This window comes from Leptonychotes weddellii, chromosome 1 (genome assembly GCF_054177405.1).
Source record: "Leptonychotes weddellii isolate Sample4059 chromosome 1, ASM5417740v2, whole genome shotgun sequence".
Classification (NCBI taxonomy): domain Eukaryota; kingdom Metazoa; phylum Chordata; class Mammalia; order Carnivora; family Phocidae; genus Leptonychotes; species Leptonychotes weddellii.
This window is the reverse complement of record NC_138369.1, coordinates 149,872,354-149,893,977: the sequence shown is the minus strand read 5'-3', so window position 1 is coordinate 149,893,977 and position 21,624 is coordinate 149,872,354. Positions and strand designations below refer to the sequence as shown.

The 21,624-nt window shown below is 36.1% G+C and overlaps 1 protein-coding gene across 3 annotated transcripts in view; it reads right to left on the bottom strand.

Annotated features, from left to right (window-relative positions):
- ABI3BP (ABI family member 3 binding protein) overlaps positions 1-21,624 on the bottom strand; it is a 242,073-nt gene that overhangs the window by 13,718 nt on the left and 206,731 nt on the right. For all 3 annotated transcript variants that reach the window (XM_081797763.1, XM_081797752.1, XM_081797759.1), the window contains 3 exons: positions 21,409-21,477; positions 13,533-13,742; positions 9,747-9,855 (listed from right to left, as the gene is read on the bottom strand). In XM_081797763.1, the coding sequence (XP_081653889.1) occupies positions 9,747-9,855; positions 13,533-13,742; positions 21,409-21,477 (388 nt within the window). The remainder of the gene's footprint in view (positions 1-9,746; positions 9,856-13,532; positions 13,743-21,408; positions 21,478-21,624) is intronic.

The following is a 21,624-nucleotide window of genomic DNA, read 5'->3' as shown; positions in this document are numbered from 1 at the left end:
AATGAACTTTCAGAAAGAGAAATTAAGAAAACAACCCCATTTATAATAGCATCAAAAAGCATAAAATACTTAGGAATAAATTTATCCAAGGAGGTAAGAGATCTGCACACTGAAAACTATAAGAAATATGAAAGGAATTGAGGAAAACACACAAGGAAAGATGTTCCATATTAATGGATTAGAAGAATCAATATTGTTAAAATTTCCCTGCTTTCCAAAGAAATCTATAGGTTCAATGCATTTTCTATCAAAATTTCAAAGGCATTTTTCACAAAAATACAACAATGAATCCTGTAATTTGTATGGAACCACAGAAGACCCACAATGGCCCAAGCAATCTTGAGAAAGAACAGAGCTGAAGGCATCATGATCGTGGATTTCCAGCTATATTACAAAGCTTTAGTAACCAAAAAAATAGTATGGTATTGGCATAAAAACAGATACATAAATCAATGGAACATAATAGCACAGAAATAAAATCATCCATATATGGTGAATTTATGACAAAGGAGACAAGAATATACAATTGGGGGAAAGGACAGTCTCTTCAAATAAATGGTGTTGGGAAAACTGGACAGCCATGTGCAAGAGAAAGAAACTGGACCACTATCTTATACCATACACAAAATTAACTCAAAATGGATTAAATACTTGAATATAAAATCTGCAACCACAAAACTAATGGAAGAACATATAGGGGGTAATCTCCCTGACCTCAGACTTGGCAATAATTTTTTTTGATTTGATACCAAAAATAAAGGCAACAGAAGCTAAAATAAGTGGGACTACATAAAACTAAAAGGCTTCTGCACAGCAAAGGAAACCATCAACACAAAGAAAAGACAACCTATAGAATGGGAGAAAATATTTGTAAAACATGTATGTGTTAAGGGGCTAATATAAAAATATATAGGGAACATATGCAACTCAATAGCAAAAAAGTACCTGAATTAAAAAATGGGCAACAGACTTAAATAGACATTTTTTCCAAAGAAGATATACAGATGGCCAACAGATACATGAAGGCCATCACTAGTTGTCTGGGAGAGGCAAATCAAAAGCACAATGAGGTATTATCTCACACCTGTTAGGATATCTATTAACAAAAAGACAAGAGGTTAACAGATGCTGGTGAGGATGTGGAGTAATGGGAATGCTTGCATGGTATCCCTTATATGTTCAATCTCAAAAAAAGTCAAACTCGTAGAAATAGAGTAGAAAAGTGGTTTCCAGGGCCTGGGGGAAATAGATCTTGGTCAAAGGGAACAAACTTTCAGTTATAAGATGAATAAGATCTGAGGATCCAATGTGTAATACGGTAACTATAGTTGATAACATTGCATTATATGATTGAAATGTGCTAAGAGTAGACTTTAAAAGTTCTCACCCTCAACCCCCAAATAGGTAAGTATACAAGGTGATGGTTCTGTTAATTAAGCGATGGGGGGGGGACATCATTTCACAATGTGTATGTTTATCAAACCATCATGTTGTATATACTTTAAATATCTTAGAGTTTGGTCAATTATACCATAATAAAGCTGAAAAAAAATTGAAAATGGTTGCTTCTGGGAAACAGAATTTCGGAAGAGGAATGAACAACTTTGTAGCATTTGACTTGTAAAGCCATATATATATACTTCAGATAAAAATGAAAATTAAATTCGGGGCAGCTGGCTGGCTCAGTCGATTAAGTGTCCGACTCTTGATTTGGGCTCAGGTCATGATTTCAGGGTTGTGAGGTCAGGCTCTGCACTAAGCATGGAGTCTGCTTAAGATTCTCTCTCTCTCCCTCTCTCTCTGCCCCCCCCTCCCGTGCTCACTCTCTCTCTCAAAAAAAAAAGGAAAATTAAATTTTAAAAAGCCATTTATAAAGACCCATGTCATCAAAACCAGTATCTAAATGGAGTATAGTCCAGATGATGATTGTAATCAAGCCTCTGGATCTCCAAGGACAAGCCAAGCGACTAACAGCACTGGCAGAATGCCATGTCAGGTTCTGCCCCAGGGGGAATAGATCCAAACAAAACCAATCTTCCTGAGCCTCCCTCTCAGGAGGCAGCAAGGTGCTGTGGCTAAGGTCATGGGCTATGGAGCCACAAAGACCTGGGTTCACAGCTCACTAATATGTGACTTTAAGGTAAGTTCCTTAAACTCTGTGAGCCTCAATTTTTTCATATATAAAAAGGAGGATAATGTTATTTAAGGGTATAAAAATACCTTTTGAGTTTTTTTGTGAGGAAGAAATGAGATAACACATATAAAAGGTGCCTGGTACATAGTGATTATAAATATTCTCTAGTATTAAACTTCTATCTCTAGAAGATTTTTTAAAAGGTGATTTTATTATTGGGGAACTTGACAAACATTGCCATAGAACTCTCAAGGCAGAACTCTACATACTTGCTTTTGGGGTTGTAAAGTTTATAATAAGGATATAGCCAGTGAGTTATTGGGAGGAACAAAAATTCGGCAGATGAATCTTTCTGCCTGCCATCAAAATAGCTTCATAGGTTAAGAAAAACAGTATCAAAAAGTTCTAAAATTTCAATAAAGAGCCTAGAAAGTACTAAAACATTATTCCAGAAGAGTGGGATAATAAAGGGTAGAGTTTGAGAACAACTGTGAAAATCAGCATAATAATTAAATACCAATTCATAGAAAAGTGAAAAACCAGGGTTACAAACAGTAGGATCTGTAGTTCATGGTCAAAACTGTCAGAGTTGGGGACACTCCAACCTGTAGGATCAAATCTGAACTAACCTTCAGGTTTGGTTAGGGTGGAGACTTTTTTCTGTTATTTCCTGCCTTCCCTCCCTTTGTTTCTCTCTATAACCGTTTCCCTCTATCTTTGCCGATAATAGAGCTAAATTATAGTGTTCATTATTTGATGAATTTTTACTTATATACTCCCATTGATTTAAAAACTTGGTTTTCACTCTAACAAAAGTCTCAAACTTCAAGCAACCTGCTTTTATACAGAAAGGCCACCCTGTAACTGCTTGTTGGTCTGAGTGGTTTGGTTAGCTAATTTTACCCTGATGTAGTCTTGAAATATTTGAGCCCTATTCAGGTAGGGCTTCAGTCAGGGGGAGAGAAACGGAAGAGTAGAATATGAAAAATGAGTAATGGCACTCCAAAAGGGAAAGAGAATTCCAATCAATCAGTTCTCCAGGCATTTCTGGATACCTGTCACATGTAGACCTTGTACTGACCTGGGAATACAGATAAGGAGTAAAAGGGCAGAGCTGCAGGGACACTTACTAGAGGATAAAATAAGTCCTGATCAGGGCCAGGGGGCTGAGGAGCAGGGCAACAACAGGTGTCCAGTATCATCAACTAGCTGCCCAGCAGGTCCTCAGGGACGTTCTTGTATCTCCCATTTCTACGGGGACAAGAAATTCCAGATCTGGGCTGCACTCCAAGTCTGTAGTGATGCTATGTGTTTCTGGCACCACCATTCCCCCCCCCCCCATACTAGGGAATTCTAAGTGAGAAGTAATGAAAAGGATATATTCATGTGAAAGAATAATTGCTCTTTTTATAGACTAGTGGAGTTCCATGCTCTTAGCTATACTTGCGCCAGAAGAAAAGTTGCAAAACTGAGCAATCCCCTAAATTTCTTTCTTCTTTAATGATGAAGCAATTGCCCTGCTACCCCACCTACAAGGAAACTCAATAAAGTGCCTAATGCTCTGGTAGCTCATTTCACTCCTTTCTACAAAGCCCACGAGAAAAGATGTTGAAAAGTTAATACAGAATCTGCAGAGACCAGACTTTCACAAAAACACTATGAATAAGGGAATAATGGCTATTTCACATGTCTGCTTTGTTCAGCCAGAATTATAGTTTATGAGAAGTTGCTGCCTCTATTCCAGTTTACTTTTAGTGCCAAGATTTTATTAAATCAAACAACATAAACAACAGTCCCAAACTGTCTTTGCTGTCAGCCAGAGGAAACTTCAGTTATGTTTTAGTTTTAGAGGAAGAACTGTTCTCCAGAAACCTGCCAGGCTACAGAGGACAGTAGAAATACTTGAATATGTGAAGTGAACTTGATTTATATCTTAATTACCAGACAGAATACATTTTCCATAGGAAATCGCTGGGCCACATGTATATCTGGCACACACAATGGATTCTTCAGTTTTTTAGGCAAGTTAGAAGGGCTCATGTGCAGGGATTATGGAGCTTTTTGTTTGTTTGTTTGTTTTCCATATAGCAATTGTGTGTGTCCACCTACATTGTCCAGCCTGTCCGTCAGGAAGAACCTAGCCTATCAATGGATTATCCAAATGTGTGCTAGAAACCATCTGTCTGAAAACAAATTGTAGACCACAGATACAGATTCAAAGAAAAATGGTTTATCAGGACAATTCTACTTGCTGTAAGACTTAACCCCGATTTGGGGTTTATTTTCAGTTCCAATTTCCCACTGATTCTATGATGTCCTTGGATATCATAAGACTGTATCATTTTAGAAGTGGCAGAGACTTTGAGATCAATTAGTTACTCCAAACTTCCCGTCCCCTTAAGCAGCGGTACAAGACTTATTGTTTGACATATACTTTATCAGTTCTTCTGTTCACAGAACTAAAAATCATCATCGTGGTCTTTGCACACAAAGTGGTTGGCTGCAGATAAGAGAGGCTCTTCTTAGTATTTTTCTTTTTCTTTCAGTTCAACAAGAGCCACACATTGAGGTTTCATGGGGGAAATAAATGGAAAATAAATACTGGGGAGTGGGCTAGTTGGGTACTGATTCAACATATCGATATTTTCTTTGTATTTTAGGGGTAGGGGCTGAGAGAGGGGTCATGGAAAGAAAGAGATGGAGTTGTGGCATAGCAGTGTGCCTCTGTTAGCTTGTCTTTCCTGCTTCATCCGACTAAAACAGTCATGCCTCCACACCATGACCCCTCTTCCCCGAGCAAAGATATGAATGACCAAAGCCCACCTTGGCTGCAAGCATTTGTTGGCAAGGCTGGGGTAGTCCCTACTGCAGCCAGGTGCCCCAGAGCAGCCATGGGGCTCCACTCTCTATAGACCGAAACATCTCACACTGGTGTGTAGCCAAACTCTCCTGCAGCAAGACAGCTGCTGGCTGGTCCTTCCCTGCGGGCATTTTTTTGAGCTTCTGCAGAGGAGATAAAAACCTGGCAACGTCATAACAACAGGCAGGGAGAAGGTAACACAGTCCACTGTACTTTTGGTTCTAGGCTATTTGGAATTTTTCACCTACAAAGCTCTAGAGATCTATTTTTTCTGCATTGATTCTTTTGGGTTAAACGGTGTCGCCAAACTCTACTCCTCCCATTCCGGTGTGTAACAAATGGTCAGTAATTATCACCTTTTTTTAGATCTCATGTTTTTCAGTCTGAGAGGAATGATGGAAAATGCTACTAAAATAAATTACACACATGTGTCTCCTGAAATTGGAACACAGCTACAGTAATTCTTTCCAAAGTTATTATCTCCTAGGTTTTCAGATAGGGAATTCCAGAACCTCACGGAGGGGTGGGTGGTGGTGGTGGTGGATTTTAACAACTATAATTCAAAGTTTGCCTATTGGGAATACAGTTTTCCCCAACCACTGAAATGGCATTCTTTATAGGTAATAAGAACCACCTTGTGGCTGCATCCTGTACATACTTCCTCTTTATTTTATAGTGTGCCTTTTATTAGAAATTAATGGTTGGGGCAGAAAAGATATAATGGAAAGAAATCTCGCCTTAACAACATAAGATAGTATGGAAAAAGCTTGCATTAAAAAAAAAAAAAGAAAGCCAACAAACCTATATTTGGCACTTATAATTTTATTATTCTGACTGTAACCCTGTCAGTAGTAACTTGGAGGACTACTTGTAATTCACCCAAGTCATACACGTGGCCTTAATTTGAAAGAACAATACTGTTTGTTGTTGCTCGTTCTTTTCTTGCCAATCTGTCCCGTTCAATTATATCCTTTACCATCAACGTCTAGTCTCAAGTATTCTGTGAGACTTCCTCTCCTCTTTTAAATTGCAAGACTTCAGTGTAGGTCCCACGTGATCTTTTATGCTGTCTTACCATGCTTTCCAGTTGTTTCATGGGTGTTATTTTTGTTTCCCCAGGTGCTTCTAGGCTTCAGTAATCTCAAATTAAATGAAATAATTCAACTTCACTTTATTCTTCCTTAATTCATTATTTTTATTAATAGGGGTTTCAACACCTAATATTTCAGCTGAAAACATTTTTTTTTTTTTTTGCCTATTAAGTGAACAAATTAATCTCTAGCATACCTTTAAGAGATCAGAGAATGCATTCCCACTTACTGGGGACTGGGCTCTACTGAACTACTTGACCACCAGAAAGTCCCACAAACTGTAGACTAAACAATTTTCATTAGAGCACCTTTATATCCCTGTGTATCATATCTGTCACCAATGAGGAAATGCTTTCAAACTGCTGATATACAACTTTTAAATCATCACCCATCGGGCGCCTGGGTGGCTCAGTTGGTTAAGCAACTGCCTTCGGCTCGGGTCATGATCCTGGAGTCCCGGGATCGAGTCCCGCGTCGGGCTCCCTGCTCAGCAGGGAGTCTGCCTCTCTCTCTGACCCTCCCCCGTCTCATGCTCTCTATCTCTCATTCTCTCTCTCAAATAAATAAAAAAATCTTTAAAAAAAAAAAAAAAAATCATCACCCATCAGAGACTATCAGCATAGTCCTGGTCAAATCATAGATATGAATATTAACAGTCCTTTTTTTCTTTTGTAACAGTCTTTATATCTGAATGGATTTCATTCAATTATACCAAACTCTACAAATAACATAAAATAAGCCAAATAGAAACACTGAATGGCCCCAAATTTATGCCAACTTGCAAAACTTTGCATGGGATTCTGATTTCAGGGATTCCTAAATTTAATATTACTTTTTCCCAAAGACAAATCCAGAAAGAGCCTCCTTTGGGCTTTGCTCATCTTGAGATTTGGGTAGTTGTAGGGGTCCCTCCTTAGAAGGTCCATCAGGCCTTCATCAGGACAGGAGTGACAAGCAAGGCACATACCTTAGGGCAGGATAAAAGGGACAAACAAGGCTATAAACTCCAGAAACAATTAGTGTAAGTCTTACAATTGAGGTAAACTCCAGAAACGATTAGCATAAGTCCTACGACAACTACGACCGGAAGCTAGACATGAACTCCATGACGAATTAGTCCTGTGATTCAGAATGAAATGCAGCTTAGCCCAGAGGTACTTTTCTCTTATACACCTATTTGGCCAATTAGGCAAGATGCCAAAATGGCACTCTTGCAAGACATTAGCAAAAAGTTTTTGTTCGATTTATTCTACCAACCGTTACTCATTATAAGTGACTCTAGTATCAAAAGTGATTGTTGCAACTAAATCAAAGTCATAACAATACTAAAATGAAACTTGGAGCAAGTCATTCCCAGTTACCATCTTTCTGGCTCTCCTCATCTATTGACCAAGTTCCCTGATCTAGCACACAAGGCCCTCCACAGCCTCACCTCCACCTCTTGCTTTCACTGTCTCTGTCCACTTTTCACCCCTTTCACTGGTGAAAGTAGCTGACTCTTAACTGCACACAACCATGCTATTTGGGACTCTGTGTGGACGTAGACTATTCTCTCCGGTATTTCTTTCCCCTACTACAGTTACCCAGCTAGCTCCTTCCTATGCATTCTTCAAGCCTCAGCCCAGTTGTCACCTCCTCCAGGAAGTCTTCCCAACTTCCCCAGACTTTGTAAAGTGCCACCAAATCTGGGCTCCCCTTGCAACTTGTATATATTTTTACCAGAGCTCTCACCACTTTGTGTAGAATAATTGGTTACTAACTGCCTATCCCACTACCTCAAGATCCTCAAGGGCAGGCACCACATTTATTCATGTTTGCAGTCACAACACCAACCACATTGTTGGCACTTAACAAATGTTAGCTGAATGGAAACACAAATCTTTTATAAGCAAATCAGGCTTAAAAACGTCACTGAAATAATTATTTTCTACTTCTGATCATGACTAAGAGGTGAACTCTGAGAAGATTTGAGGATCGCCTAATTCAGAAAAGGAACACAATGAACATTTAGAAATTAGATGCTTTTAAATATGCCTTTCAATGTATTAAATGGAATAAAAAGCAAGAAACTGTAAACCATCCACATTCTGTAAGCCCAAATCCACCTACTAAAATGTCCAAATTAAATAACTTTTCTTTTTTACTCTTTCCTTAAAATAATTATGTTAAAAATAGTCTCTCTCTCCCTGTTAATCTCACTAAGGAAACAGAACGAAGATCATCAAATGGGCTTTTACTGAAATACATGCTTGTTTTGGCTAACTTAAATCCTTTAAAAAAATTAGCGGTTGTAAAATTTTCCATATTACAGCTCAAAATAGAGAACTTTAAAGAAAAAAATGCTTATGGAAAGTATATTTGCGGTATAGGACTACAGTTTATACATAGCAAACCTTCTAGAATGAACTAGATGCTTCCTTTTTTCCCCGAAAACATTAAAAGAGGTTCTTTGCTATCAGAACTAAAATAGGCTCTTTTGAGTGTCATATTCAATATCTGATTCAATTCAATCAACTGATGACAATGAAAGATGTAAGTAAAACTTATGAAAAAAAATTTCTAGTGCTGGAGTTCCAGTCTTTGCCTCTGCTGATCTTTTTACATACCAAGAAACTTCATCAAGTTATGAAATATTCAATCTGGAAAAACTCCTGATTGTGTCTCTCTGAAAATTGATCTCTGTTGCTTGGTGTATTATAACTTAAGATGTGAAGATGTTTTCATTTTAACTGAAAGCATAAACAGCTTATCAAACAGTGTTCTGGAGTTTGAGAAAAGAAATTGATTTTCCACAGAGAGTAATATTTAGTTCCCAAATGAATTTAGTACACTGGCTTTACTAAGGAAATGCCTGGCTGTATCCATTCGAGAATCTCCTTGAGCGATAAATTTGATGATTTAGCCACATAAAACAAAACAAAAAAACCTTCTCTATTACATTTCTAGAAGTGTGTAAGGCCCTTATTTTTCTTGCAGTACAATGAGCTGATAAAACATTGGGTATTTTATATTTAAAAAGAAATGACAAAACCACACAGTAACATAAACAACCTGGTACCAATGTGTAATAAGAGATGCCAAGAAAAGTTTTTTTATTGTAGAGCATTGCTATTAGTATATATTTCTATTTTCAAAAATTGATTCTCATTTGTTTGTGATAAAAAGACCCCCGAGGCAAAGGACGGCTATGCCTGGGAATGGTCTGTAGTTATTTGAAGCCTTAACTATCACAAACTGTCATCTGTATCTGTTACATAGCTTGTATTTCCCTGCCCTCCTCTTGCCAGCATGCCAGCCAAATTCTTCTGTTTTCAAATTGAGTTTACATCATATACACTCCAGTTGTGTCTTGTCCACAGACCTTTCCTTCTCTAAATTTTGGTACTTAACATCAACATTTGGTATTAACGACCTTCTGTTGTTCATTGTTCTCCCCTAGAGTGCTAACTTACAAGACCACCTTGTCAACTCTTGTGTCCCCACGAATGACTTGCATATTTGCAAAATATGACCTAGAGGTATCCATTGCTATGCCCAGTAAGCCAAAGAATGAAATGCAGACTACACGGTCCCTTAAGACAAAGACAGATGATGTCATTTCATGCCCTTGTTAAGACTTTTGCACTCTGAGAATTCACCTGTAATCGCACAGGTGGCTTACCTTGTATCTGGTTTTAGATTTTCTACTGTGGAGAAGGTTTGATTTGTAATTTGTATGGATTTGTTCTTCCCACTGAATGACCCATTTTCTCTGGATATAACTTCATATTCTGAAAAGCGAAAAAGCCAACAAATACTTGTCTTTACCTCTCGGCTAATTTAATTGTTCTTAAGGTTAACAGTGTCATAAAGTCACTCTCATAAAAGTGAGCAATTTAGATTGCGGTTCTTGAGGTGTACTGATCTTACACATCAGCAATTCCCAGATGGGGATGGTCAGTGGATGACGAATGTCCCAAAGCATTTTGGGAGTTGCTCATTGACCATTTCTGCTTTCCCTTTACTGGAATACGGAAGGCCTGGTAACTGTGAAGACTGATGGTGCTCCTGTGGTAGCTTTGGACTGGTAACCAAAGATTCTGCTAGGCAAGTCAGACAGTCTGCTCTTGTTGGAATGCTCAGTATGGGGAAAGCACTGTATGAGAAGTGGTACTTGAGTAGAAGCCATGTTTATTTCTCCGTGGAGCTTTATTATACAGCTGGGGAAAAGGCCACTGCATTCATGGTGCTGCTACAAAAAAACTTTGGGTTTAAAATCATGCTGCAAATAACAGTTAACCAAATAGAGAATGACGGTTCATTATTTTGAACTATAGAATTATGGGATTTTTGTATCTACTGCTTATGTAAGTTATGAAAATTTTATACCTATTTCTTACATATGCCTTCTTGATAATTATCCTTTTTTTAAAAATTATGACCTTAAAGTTTGCATAGAGATCTCCATAAATTTCACTTAAAGGCATGTTTCTATGAACTTGCAGTACTAATCAAGAGAAAGTCTTTCAGATTAAGAACATAATTTATAAATTTGTCTGTTGGTTTTCCCTGCTGTCAATTGGGGTTCAGTTTAATGTATGTCACAAGATCATGCAGAGGATTAAAAACTCAAAAAACGACAAACAACAACAAACCCCATTCAAAATACACAAGTGGTAGCCACCAGGGAAAGTGGGAAGGCTGCAAAGGAGGTGGCAAGTTACTGGGCATTTCTGCTATTAGCACTGAGACCAAAGATGGGAGATGGCGACTGGAAATAAAACTGAAACTATGAAAGACTCAGGAAGACATAATCACCAATTTTAATTTGGGAAGGATTTTTAATAGTATATTTTAAAAATCAAAAAAGAGGATAGCTCTTTCTTAATAATTTTGTATGACTATCCTTCCAAAAATTCAAAATTAAACCAGAAGACAATGGCCATTGTACCTGGATACATTAGCACAGCTACCAAAGGACTAATGGCTTTTATTTAGTATTCCTTTCTCAGGCTCTTCTAGTCCCAACCTATCTCTCAGTTGGCTTTCTGTTCTCACAGAGGGTGGAAAGGTAAGGAAGGGGAGGACCCTGAATTCAAATATATCCATTTTATATCTTTTCCTCAGCTGTGAAGCAATATTTACTAGAAAAAGATGGGCATAATCAAAATATAAGTAAAATTGATTTTTTAAAAATGGAAACTGCTTGTTGGGTACAGGATTAGATGTGCTTCTGATATGAGGGACCCAAAACACTCATGTCTTTTCTATTAAAGGGCATGGGAGGGCTAGTTAGTCCCCTCTTAAAAAAAAAAAAAAGGAAACTGTATGGCTCAATGAAAAAAGACAGACCAAGTCACTTGCCTCGATCTCAGTCTCAGTTTTCCCATCTGTAAAATGCCAATAATATATCTTCATAGTTTTGCTTGTGGGGATTAAACTAGGAATATATGGAAGGTGCTTAATAGTATTTTGCATGTTTTTTTCAACAGGTGGTACCTATTATTGCTGTTGCTTTTATTATCCCTGAGTTGTGTTTTGAAACTAGGGTCACAAAAATTTGAAAGATTCCAATTGGAAAGGTTCAAGTGCTGCTTAATCACCCAAAGAAAAAATTATATCTCACTCCAGTTGACTATGCATGAAAGCAACCACTTTCAAAAACATCTTTGGCTTAGGATACTTCTCATCGACTGTGTAATATTCTTTTTAATATTACCCCAGGCTCTTCGTAAAAAAAAAAAAAAAAAAATTTAGAGAAACAAACTGAGGGTTCTGGAGGGGAGGGCGGTAGGGGGATGGGTTAGCCTGGTGATGGGTATTAAAGAGGGCAGGTATTGCACGGAGCACTGGGTGTTATAGGCAAACAATGAATCATGGAACACTACATCAAAAACTAATGATGTAATGTATGATTAGCATAACATAATAAAAAAAATTTAGAATTTCTCTCAGAATTCTAGCTTTTGAATGTATATTTTTGGGCTTTGTAAATACATCTTTCATTTGTAATGCTTTAAAGCAATCATAACTTTTTCATAAGTCCACCAACACCATAAAAATAGAATATTAATGTTTGGAATGAACATCTATAGACACATTCTGAGTATATTTTAGAAGGTAAAGACAGCCACTTAGTGTGTGTCCATATTTCTTTAAAATATGGAAAAAAATTAAAATATGAGATTTATAAATTCATTAACAGTAAAGATATAAGGAATCTATAAAGAACTAACACTGAATATTTGGTATTTTCCCCCCTCAGAGAGTATTATTGCTCTATTAAGAGAAAATTTACTTAACAAAACATAATCTGTTTATTAGAAAGATTGGAAAATTAGAGTCTGGTCATGAAAACAGAGCACAGCACATGAATTGGGAGTTTTGGACTTTTTAATCCATGTAGATAATCAATGCTTAGAGATTGTTTTTTAGATATTGGGATGGTAGCACCTACTGGCATAGTCCCAAGTAAAGAAGCAGGACTAGGCAAATCCCCAAGGAATATGGGCAATGGCTGGTTCTTTCTTAAAACAAAAGCAAGGTCTACATGATAAATGAAATTCACAAAATATGGGTAAATAAAAAAAGGCCAGCTAAGCAAAAATAAGCTGTTTATAGCAGAAATTGCCCAGACCAAACAGTTTTGTCTGAGGAAAAATAACTGCTGTTTTCCTCTTTATTCACAGAAAATCTTTTTGTCAGATGCTGAGTCTCCCACTCCCCACTGCCCCTGTGTACTTCCCTCTTTCCGTCCTGACAGCCTCTCAGTGGGCCCCTCTAGACCCTATCTACCTGTCCCAGGCATAGCAGGACAAGGATAGCAGAGGCTTTGTGTAATCCCCCTATATGCTGTATTCCTCTAGCTGATTCAGCCTCTTAGTCATTTCTCCCTCCTCTCTCGTTTGAATAACCTGTTCACTATGAATAAATTCCCATATAATAAATTCAAAGAATGACTCATTTCTTATTTTTCACAGTCCTTTTTAGAGGGATTAGGTGAGTGATAGCAGAATTAAAATTTCCTGAGATGAGCAGAAAATTGACCAGGATTAAAATTCTAAAAAAATTTCTCCAAAAATAATTGAACACTTTTCAGCCTACTGGAAACTTCTAGGTCAATCTAGAAATTGGGTTGGTGAAATGAAACTGTTTAAATATCATCAGTACTGCCAACTTCTCCTATGTTATCTGTAATTTTCTTGATAATGAAAAGATCAGATCTATCTTTATACTGTGAAAAAGAGTTCTGAGAGGAGATGGAAGGGATGCAACCTAAAGTGATCTGTTAAATTAACAGGAAGCCCATCACTGGGACACAGATGAACTTTTCCCATCATATGACACTTTTGGCAATACAGCTCTGCTATCCCTGAGATATATCTCATAGGACATAGTTTGACCCAGGTACCACACTCACATATCAATGCTTCCCACCAGAGTATCAGTCCTCATGCCATGATCTTACCAGTGACGGTATCATTTAGTGGCTTATCCCAGTCCAGGATGACAAATGAGGGACACCCTTCCACAGTGACCACAGTGAGGTTGGTAGGTGGGTTCTGCGGTGGGCTGGTGGCATTCCCCTCGGTGGCATCCTCTTTGGGGAACCGTTTGACAGAATCAGTGATGGAGCAGGGTCTGTTGTCAGGTTTTTGGATGTATCGCACATGAGGACCTAAGAGAGAAAGGACTCTGACATTTAGCCTTGTTTGAGTTTGTACCGAAGGTGGAGGTAAACTCAAATATATTTATCTGTATGAAGACATTTGGTCTCACATTATAAACAGATAGATGAAAGCAGTGATGTGGGTTGTTCAAACTTATGAAAATCTAGAATTCCTGTCTCTGAGATGCCTGATATGGATGTTGTAGCTGGTTTACTTTTCTAAATAGGTTTAACTTATGCTAATATCCAAAAGTAATTTGGTTCCCTAAGCATGTTTTAAACTGCATAATTTATGGGGCAGTGGAAAGAGTACTCAAGAGGGTGTTGCATTAGAAGTGGGGAATAATTAGCCCTATACTAAACACAGTTCTGGTCTCACCTAATAAATTTTAAAAGCCAGACTCAAAAGGGTCAAGTGGTTTCAAGTAAATTAACTACATCCAGGACAAAATTCAAGAATATTTTAGATTAAAAAAACATATCCAGCAACAAGGTGAAATTACAGGAAAATATTACCCATAATGAGGAGAAAATAAATTCTTTGAAATCAATTTAGAATTTGCATGGATGTTAGTCATCAGACAAGGACAATAAAACAATTATTATCACTATAATCCATGTAATAAAAAAATTAAGACATGAGAGGTATAAAAAAGACCGAAATCAAATTTCTAGAGGTGAAAGCTAAAACTTGTAAGATGAAAAACATACAGGATGATAGTAGTACAGAGATGATATTGCAGAAAAAGATTAGTGAACTTGAAGACATAGGAATAAAAACTACCCAAAATAGAAGTGGAGAGAAAAAAAGAATTAAAAATAATGAACAGAGCATCAGTGAGTTGTGGGACAATTTCAGGCAGTACAATATACATGTAATTTTAGTATCTGAGTAGAAAACAGGCAGAAAAAATATTTGAAGAAATAATGGTCAAAAATTTCCAAATTGGATAAAACCTCTAAACTCACAGATCCAAAAAATTTCAAAGAAACCTAAGCACAGCAAACGTGAAGAAACTATATCAATATAATTGTTTTGCAAAACCAATGATAAAGAGAAAAGCTTTTAAAGGAGGCAGAAAAAACGCATCGTATATAGAACAATAGAGATAAGGATTATGGCAGATCTCTCATTGGAAAGAATGAGAGTGAGAAGGCATTGGAGCAACATCTTTAAATACTGGGAAAAAAAACCGTATCATCTAGAATTTTATAACTAGTGAAAATATCCTTTTTTAATAAAAGTGAAATACCTTTTAGACATACAAAGACAGACAGAATTCATAACCAGCAGACCCACACTACAAGAAAGATTAAAGGACATTCAGGCAGAAGGAAAATGATGCCAGATGGAAATATGAATCCACACAAAGGACAAAGAGCACTGGAAATGGTAAATATATACATAAATATGCACAATATTTTTATTTCTTTCTAAAAGATAATTTACTATTTAAACATAAAAAAATTACAGTTTAGTGTGATGTATTAACATGTAAAAGTAAAATGTATAACAACGATAGGCCAGGAGGAGAGAAAAGTTGCTTTACTAATATAAGGTTCTTGCACTATTTGTGAAGTTGTAGAAGCAAGAATACACAATAGGGAAGACAGTCTCTTCAATAAATAGTGTTGGGCAAACTAGACAGCTACATGCAAAAGAATGAAACTGGACCACTTGCTTACACCATACACACACAAAAAAACTCAAAGTGGATTAAAGATCTAAATGTAAGATCTGAAACCATAAAACTAGAAGAAAACATAGGCAGTAATTTCTTTGACATCAGCCTTAGCAACATTTTTCTAGACATGTTTCCTCAGGCAACTTAAACAAAAACAATCAGGATTACATCAAAGTAAAAAACTTTTGCACAGCAAAAGATATTATCAACAAAATAAAAAGGCAACCTACTGAATGGGAGGAGATACTTGCAAATGATATATCTGATAAGGGTTTAATATCCAAAATATATAAAGAATTTATACATCATGACACTAAAACCCACAAATACTCCAATTAAAAAATGGACGCAAGACCTGAATAGACATTTTTCTAAAGGAAGATATTCAAATGGCCAACAGACACATGAAAAGATGCTCAACAACACTAATCATCAGGGAAATGCAAATCTAAACTACAATGAGATATCATTTTACACCTGTCAGAATAGCTAGAGTAAAAAAAAAACAAACAAGAAATAATAAGTGTTGGAGAGAATATGGAGAAAACCCTTTTGCCCTACTGGTGGGAATGTAAATTTGTGCAGCCACTGTGGAAAACAGTATGAAGTTTCCTCAAAAAATTAAAAACAGAAAACAGAAATATGTATGATCCAGTAATTCCACTACTAGGTATTTACCCAACGAAGATGAAAGCACTAATTTGAAAAGATACATGCAACCCCATATTTATTGCAGCATTATTTACAATAGCTAAGATATGGGGACAACCCCAGTGTCCATTGACAAATGAATGGATAAAGAAAAATGGTACATATATATAATGGAATATTCCTCAGCCATAAAAAAGAATGAGATCTTGCCATTTGCAACAACATAGATAGACCTAGAGGGTATTATGCTAAGTGAAATAAGTCAGACTGAGAAAGACAAGTACTGTATGATTTCACTTCTATGTAGAATCTAAAAAAAAAAGAAAAAAACCCTCACAAATGAACAAACAAAAAGCAGAAACAAATCCATAAATACAGAAAACAAACTGATGGTTGCCAGAGGAGAGGTGAGAGGATAGGCAAAATGGATGAAGGGGAGTGGGAGATAGAGGCCTCCAGTTATGGTATGAATACAACATGAGGATAAAAGGTGCATCATTGGGAATATAGTCAATGGTATTGCAATAATATTGTATGGTGACAGACGGTAACTACATTTGTAGTGAACATAGCATAATGTATAGAAAAGTTGAATCACTATGTTGGCACACCTGAAACTAATGTTACATTGTGTGTCAACTATACTTCAACTAAAAAAAATCCAAAAGGCGGCTGGAAAAGAGGAAAAAGGGAACAAAGGATAGCGGGGACAAAGAGAAAACAAATAGCAAGATGAGATAGATTTAAACCTAACTGTATCATTGGTCATGTTAAATATAAGGTTCTAAACACCCAAAATAAAATGAAGAGATTATTAGATAGGATAACAAAGCAAGAACCAACTATATGATGCCAATGAGAAGCACACTTTAAATATACAGAGACTAATAGATTCAGACTAAAAGGATGAAAAGAAGAGATACATGGTAACATTTACCAAAAGAAAGCTTGAGTGTATATTTAATATTAACAAATTAGATTTCAGAGTAAATAATATTACCAAAAAAAGAAAAGATAATTTTATAATGAAAAAGTATCAGTTTATCAGTTTATTAGAATCCTAAGCAGTTTAAGTCTATATCTAAATATAGACCTTTAATATAAATGTAGCAAAAACTGATAGAAATGTAAGTAGAAATAAATCCACAATTATAGTCAGAGATTTCAATTTCTTCTGTCTTTAATTGATAGAACAAATAGACAGAAAATCACTAAGGATATAAAAGAATTGCACAATACAACCAAACAATTGGACCTGACACCTATATAATACTTGTTATGTAAATTGTTTCCCAAAAATTCCTGTGTTGAAGCCCTAACTCCCAATGTGACTCTATTTGGAGTTAGAGTCTTTAGAAATGTAAATGAAATTAAATGAGGTCATATGGGTGAGATTCTAATCCATGGTGACTGGTGTCCTTTATAAGAGAAGACACCAAGGATGTGTGCACCCAGAGGAAAGGCCATATGAGGACACAGTGAGAAGGTGGCCCTCTGCAGTCAAGGAAAGAGGCCTCAAAAGAACCCAAATCTGACGATACCTTGATTTCAGACTTCTGGCTTCCAGAACTGTGAGAAAATAAATTTTTGTTGTGTAAACCACCACATTTGTGGCATTTTGTTATGGAAACCCTAGCAAACAAATACAACATTCCTCTTAAGAATAGCAGAATACACATTCTTTTCAAGTACACACAGAACATACACCAAGATAGACCATATTCTGGGCCATAAAAAAGTCTCAATAAGGGGCGCCTGGGTGGCTCAGTCATTAAGCGTCTGCCTTCGGCTCAGGTCATGATCCCAGGGTCCTGGGATCGAGCCCCGCATTGGGCTCCCTGCTCAGCAGGAAAGCCTGCTTCTCCCTCTCCCACTCCCCCTGCTTGTGTTCCCTCTCTCGCGCTGTCTCTCTCTGTCAAATAAATAGGTAAAATCTTTAAAAAAAAAAAAGTCTCAATAAATTTAAAAGGATTTAAGTATGTGACAGAGCATGTGATAACAATGGAGTTATGTTGGAAATCAGTAACAGAATAATCTCTAGAAAAATCTCAAAATATTTAGAAATTACATACTTCTAAATAATCAATGAGTTGAACAAATCAAAAGGGAAATTAAAAAGTATTCTGAATAGAGTAAAAATGAATATACAGCATAACAAAAAGTTTTGGATGCTGCTTAAATAATATCTAGGGGAAAATCTGTAGCAGTAAATGCCATATTCAAGAAGAGAGGAATCAAATCAGTGAAGACATATTTTACTTTCAGGAATTAGAAGAGTAAATTAAACCACATTAAGCAGAAGAAAAAATGATAAAGATCAGAGTAAGTAGACAAAATCAATGAAACAAAAAGTTGACTTTTTCAGAAGTCAAAAAAATTAATAAATCTACAGCCAGACTGATTAGGCAAAAGAGAAAACTTACACATTATCAATAACAGGAATGAGAGAGGTGACATCACTACAGATTCTACAGATATTAAAATAATAAGAGAATATTAAGGACAACTTTATGTCAATAAATTTGACAACTTGGATGAAATGGACTAATAAATTGAAGACAAACATTACCAAAACTCACTAGGGAAGAAAAATACTCTTCTTCCCTACTAAACATTTAAGGAAGAAGCAATACCAATTCTAAACTCTGAAACTGAGGAGGAGAGTTCAGCATTATTCTGAGACTAAAACTTGACTTAGACGTTACAGAAAAAGAAAAATACAGACCAATATCCTCCACTGAATACAATGCTAAACAGAATTTTACCAAATTAAACCCAACAACATATTAAAATGAGAATACGTCGTGACCTAGTGGAGTTTGTCCCTGGAATGAAAAGTTGAAAATTCAAAAACAATTACTTCATTACATTAAGAAACTAGTAAAAACATTATCATCTTCATAAAGGCAGAAAAATCATTAAACATAATCTAGCACTCATTTCTGATAACAGTTACCACCAAAGCAGACATAGAAGGGAATTTTCTCAACCCAATAAAGGGCATCTATGAAAAACCTATGAGGTAACATCGTACTTAATTACATTCAGGTGAGAGGATGAATGCTTCTTCCATAAAGTCAGGAATAAGAAAAGGATATCCATCCTCACTGTAACTATTCAGTATTTTACTGGACGGTCTTGCTAGTACAATAAGGCAAGAAAAAAGTCACCCAAGTTAGAAAGGAAGAAGTAAAACTTTACTCTCAGATGGCACGATTCTGTGTGGAGAAAATCCAATGGATCTACATAAAAGGTACTGAGTTTTACATGGTTTCAGGATATAAGAATTAATTTTTCTATATATTAGCAATGAATAATTAGAAATTGAAATAAAAATACTATTTTTATGGTTTTCTGTACACTGAAAACTAAAAACATTGGTGAGAAAAATTGAAGAGCCAAATAAATGGTAAAATACGCCACTGTTCATAGGTAGGAAGACTTAACTGTTGTATAGCTGTCAATTTTTCCCAATTGACCTATACATTCAATGCAATTCTAATAAAAATATAACCAGGCTATTTTTTAGATATTGATAAGCTGATTCTAAAATTCAGATGTAGATACAGAGGACCCAGAATCATCAATACAATACCAATACCACAATAACACAAACATGGTGGTATTGATGTAAAGGCAGATAAATAGATCAATAGAACAGACTAGAGAGCTAAAACAGTTCCCCAAATATATGGACAATTCATTTTTGACAAAGGTACAAATGAAATTCCATGGAAAGAATAGTTTTTTTCAACAAATGATGCTGGAACAATTTTATGCACACAAGCAAGGAAACTGATTTGTTTCACACCTTGTATCATATACAAAATTTGACACAATATGGATCATAGACCTAAATGTAAAAGTAGAAAACGTCTAGAAGGAAACATCAGATAAACTTCTAGAAGGAAATGGAAGAGGTCTCTATGACCTCTGATTGGTCAATGATTTCTTAAATACAACACCAAAAATATAGTATATAAAAAAAACAAATTAATAAACTGAGATTTATTAAAATTAAAAAACAGAATCCACACACTGGGAGCAAATATTTGTAAAGCATGTATCTGAAAAAGGTCTTCTACCAAAAAATACAAAGAATCTCAGGTAGCCTGGTGGCTCAGTCAGTTAAGTGTCCTACTCTTGATTTGCACTCAGGTCATGATCTCAGGATCCTGGGATCAAGTGTTGGCAAAGATGTGGAGGAATTGGAACTCTCATACACTGCTGACAGAAAGGTTAACAGCACAACTACTGTGAAAATCAGTTTGTAGTTTCTTAAAATGTTAAATATACACTCAAATGATCTAGTCACTGCTCTTGTAGGCATTCATCCAAAAGGAATGAAGGCATATGACTATACAAACACTTGTACATGAATGGTCATAACAGCTTTATTGGTAATGTAAAAAAATTAGAAAAAACCCAAATGTCATAAACAGGTTTAATAAATAATTATATATTCATATAATAGGATACCAGTCAGCAATAAAAGAAATGAACTATTGATACATGTTGCAACATGGATGAATCTTAAAATAATTATGCTGAATGAAAGAAACCAGACCAAAAAAAGTTCATACTGTATTTTTTCATGTACATAAAAATCCACAAAATGTATACATATTTATAGTAAAGCAGATCTGTCATTATCTAGGAACTAAAGATTTGGTGGGAGGAGTGAGATGGAGGAATTATAAAAGTACGTGATGACACTTTTGGAGGTGGTGCATGTATTTATTATCTTGATTGTGATGATGGGTTCATGGGTGTATACATATGTTAAGACTTATCAAATTCTACACTTCAGAAAAAAATATTACAAAAAGGAAATACTGGGCTCTATATCATAGCTCTCTTACTGTGGTAGACTTGATACTGTTCAAAAATATTCTCTATATCCATGGAAGGAGTATACTTCCCCAATCTTTGATTTGAGGTGGGCTATGGGACTTTCTTTGGCCAATGGATATTGGCAGATACAAGGAGAAGCTTGAAATGCTGTTGTGTTTCTGAACTCCCCACTCTTGACTTTGTATTGTAATTAAAATGGCTCCTCCTGAGTCACTGTTGGTCCTTCATCCTTAGCACCAGAATGAAAAAATGTGGAGCGTAGCTGAGCCCAAGCCACAGGAGGCCCAGCTGTACCTGCTGTTGGAAGCAGAACCACTTAGTAAAGCACAACCTACTGACCCTCAGGTGACTTGGAAACACATGAGAAATAAATCCTTATTAGACTATGCTACTAAGATTTTGCAGTTATTACCAGCAAAAGCTAATGGATAGTTCAGTCTAAGACAGCCTTGTTAAAATTCAGATTTGGAGCCAATCATACCTACCTTTGAATCTGGGCTTCCCAAGAGGATCAGTTTCTCTCGTTGGACTTGAGCTAAAGTCAGTTATATTACCTGAGAATAGAAGATAATAAATGATTTTAGCAAAATATAAAAAAGCTTCTCAAGAAAATGAAAAGTATTAAAAACTATAAATATTTAATATGCTTCCTGGTCAACTGCTTGTGTATAATTATAATATCTGTCCACAATAAAAGGCCT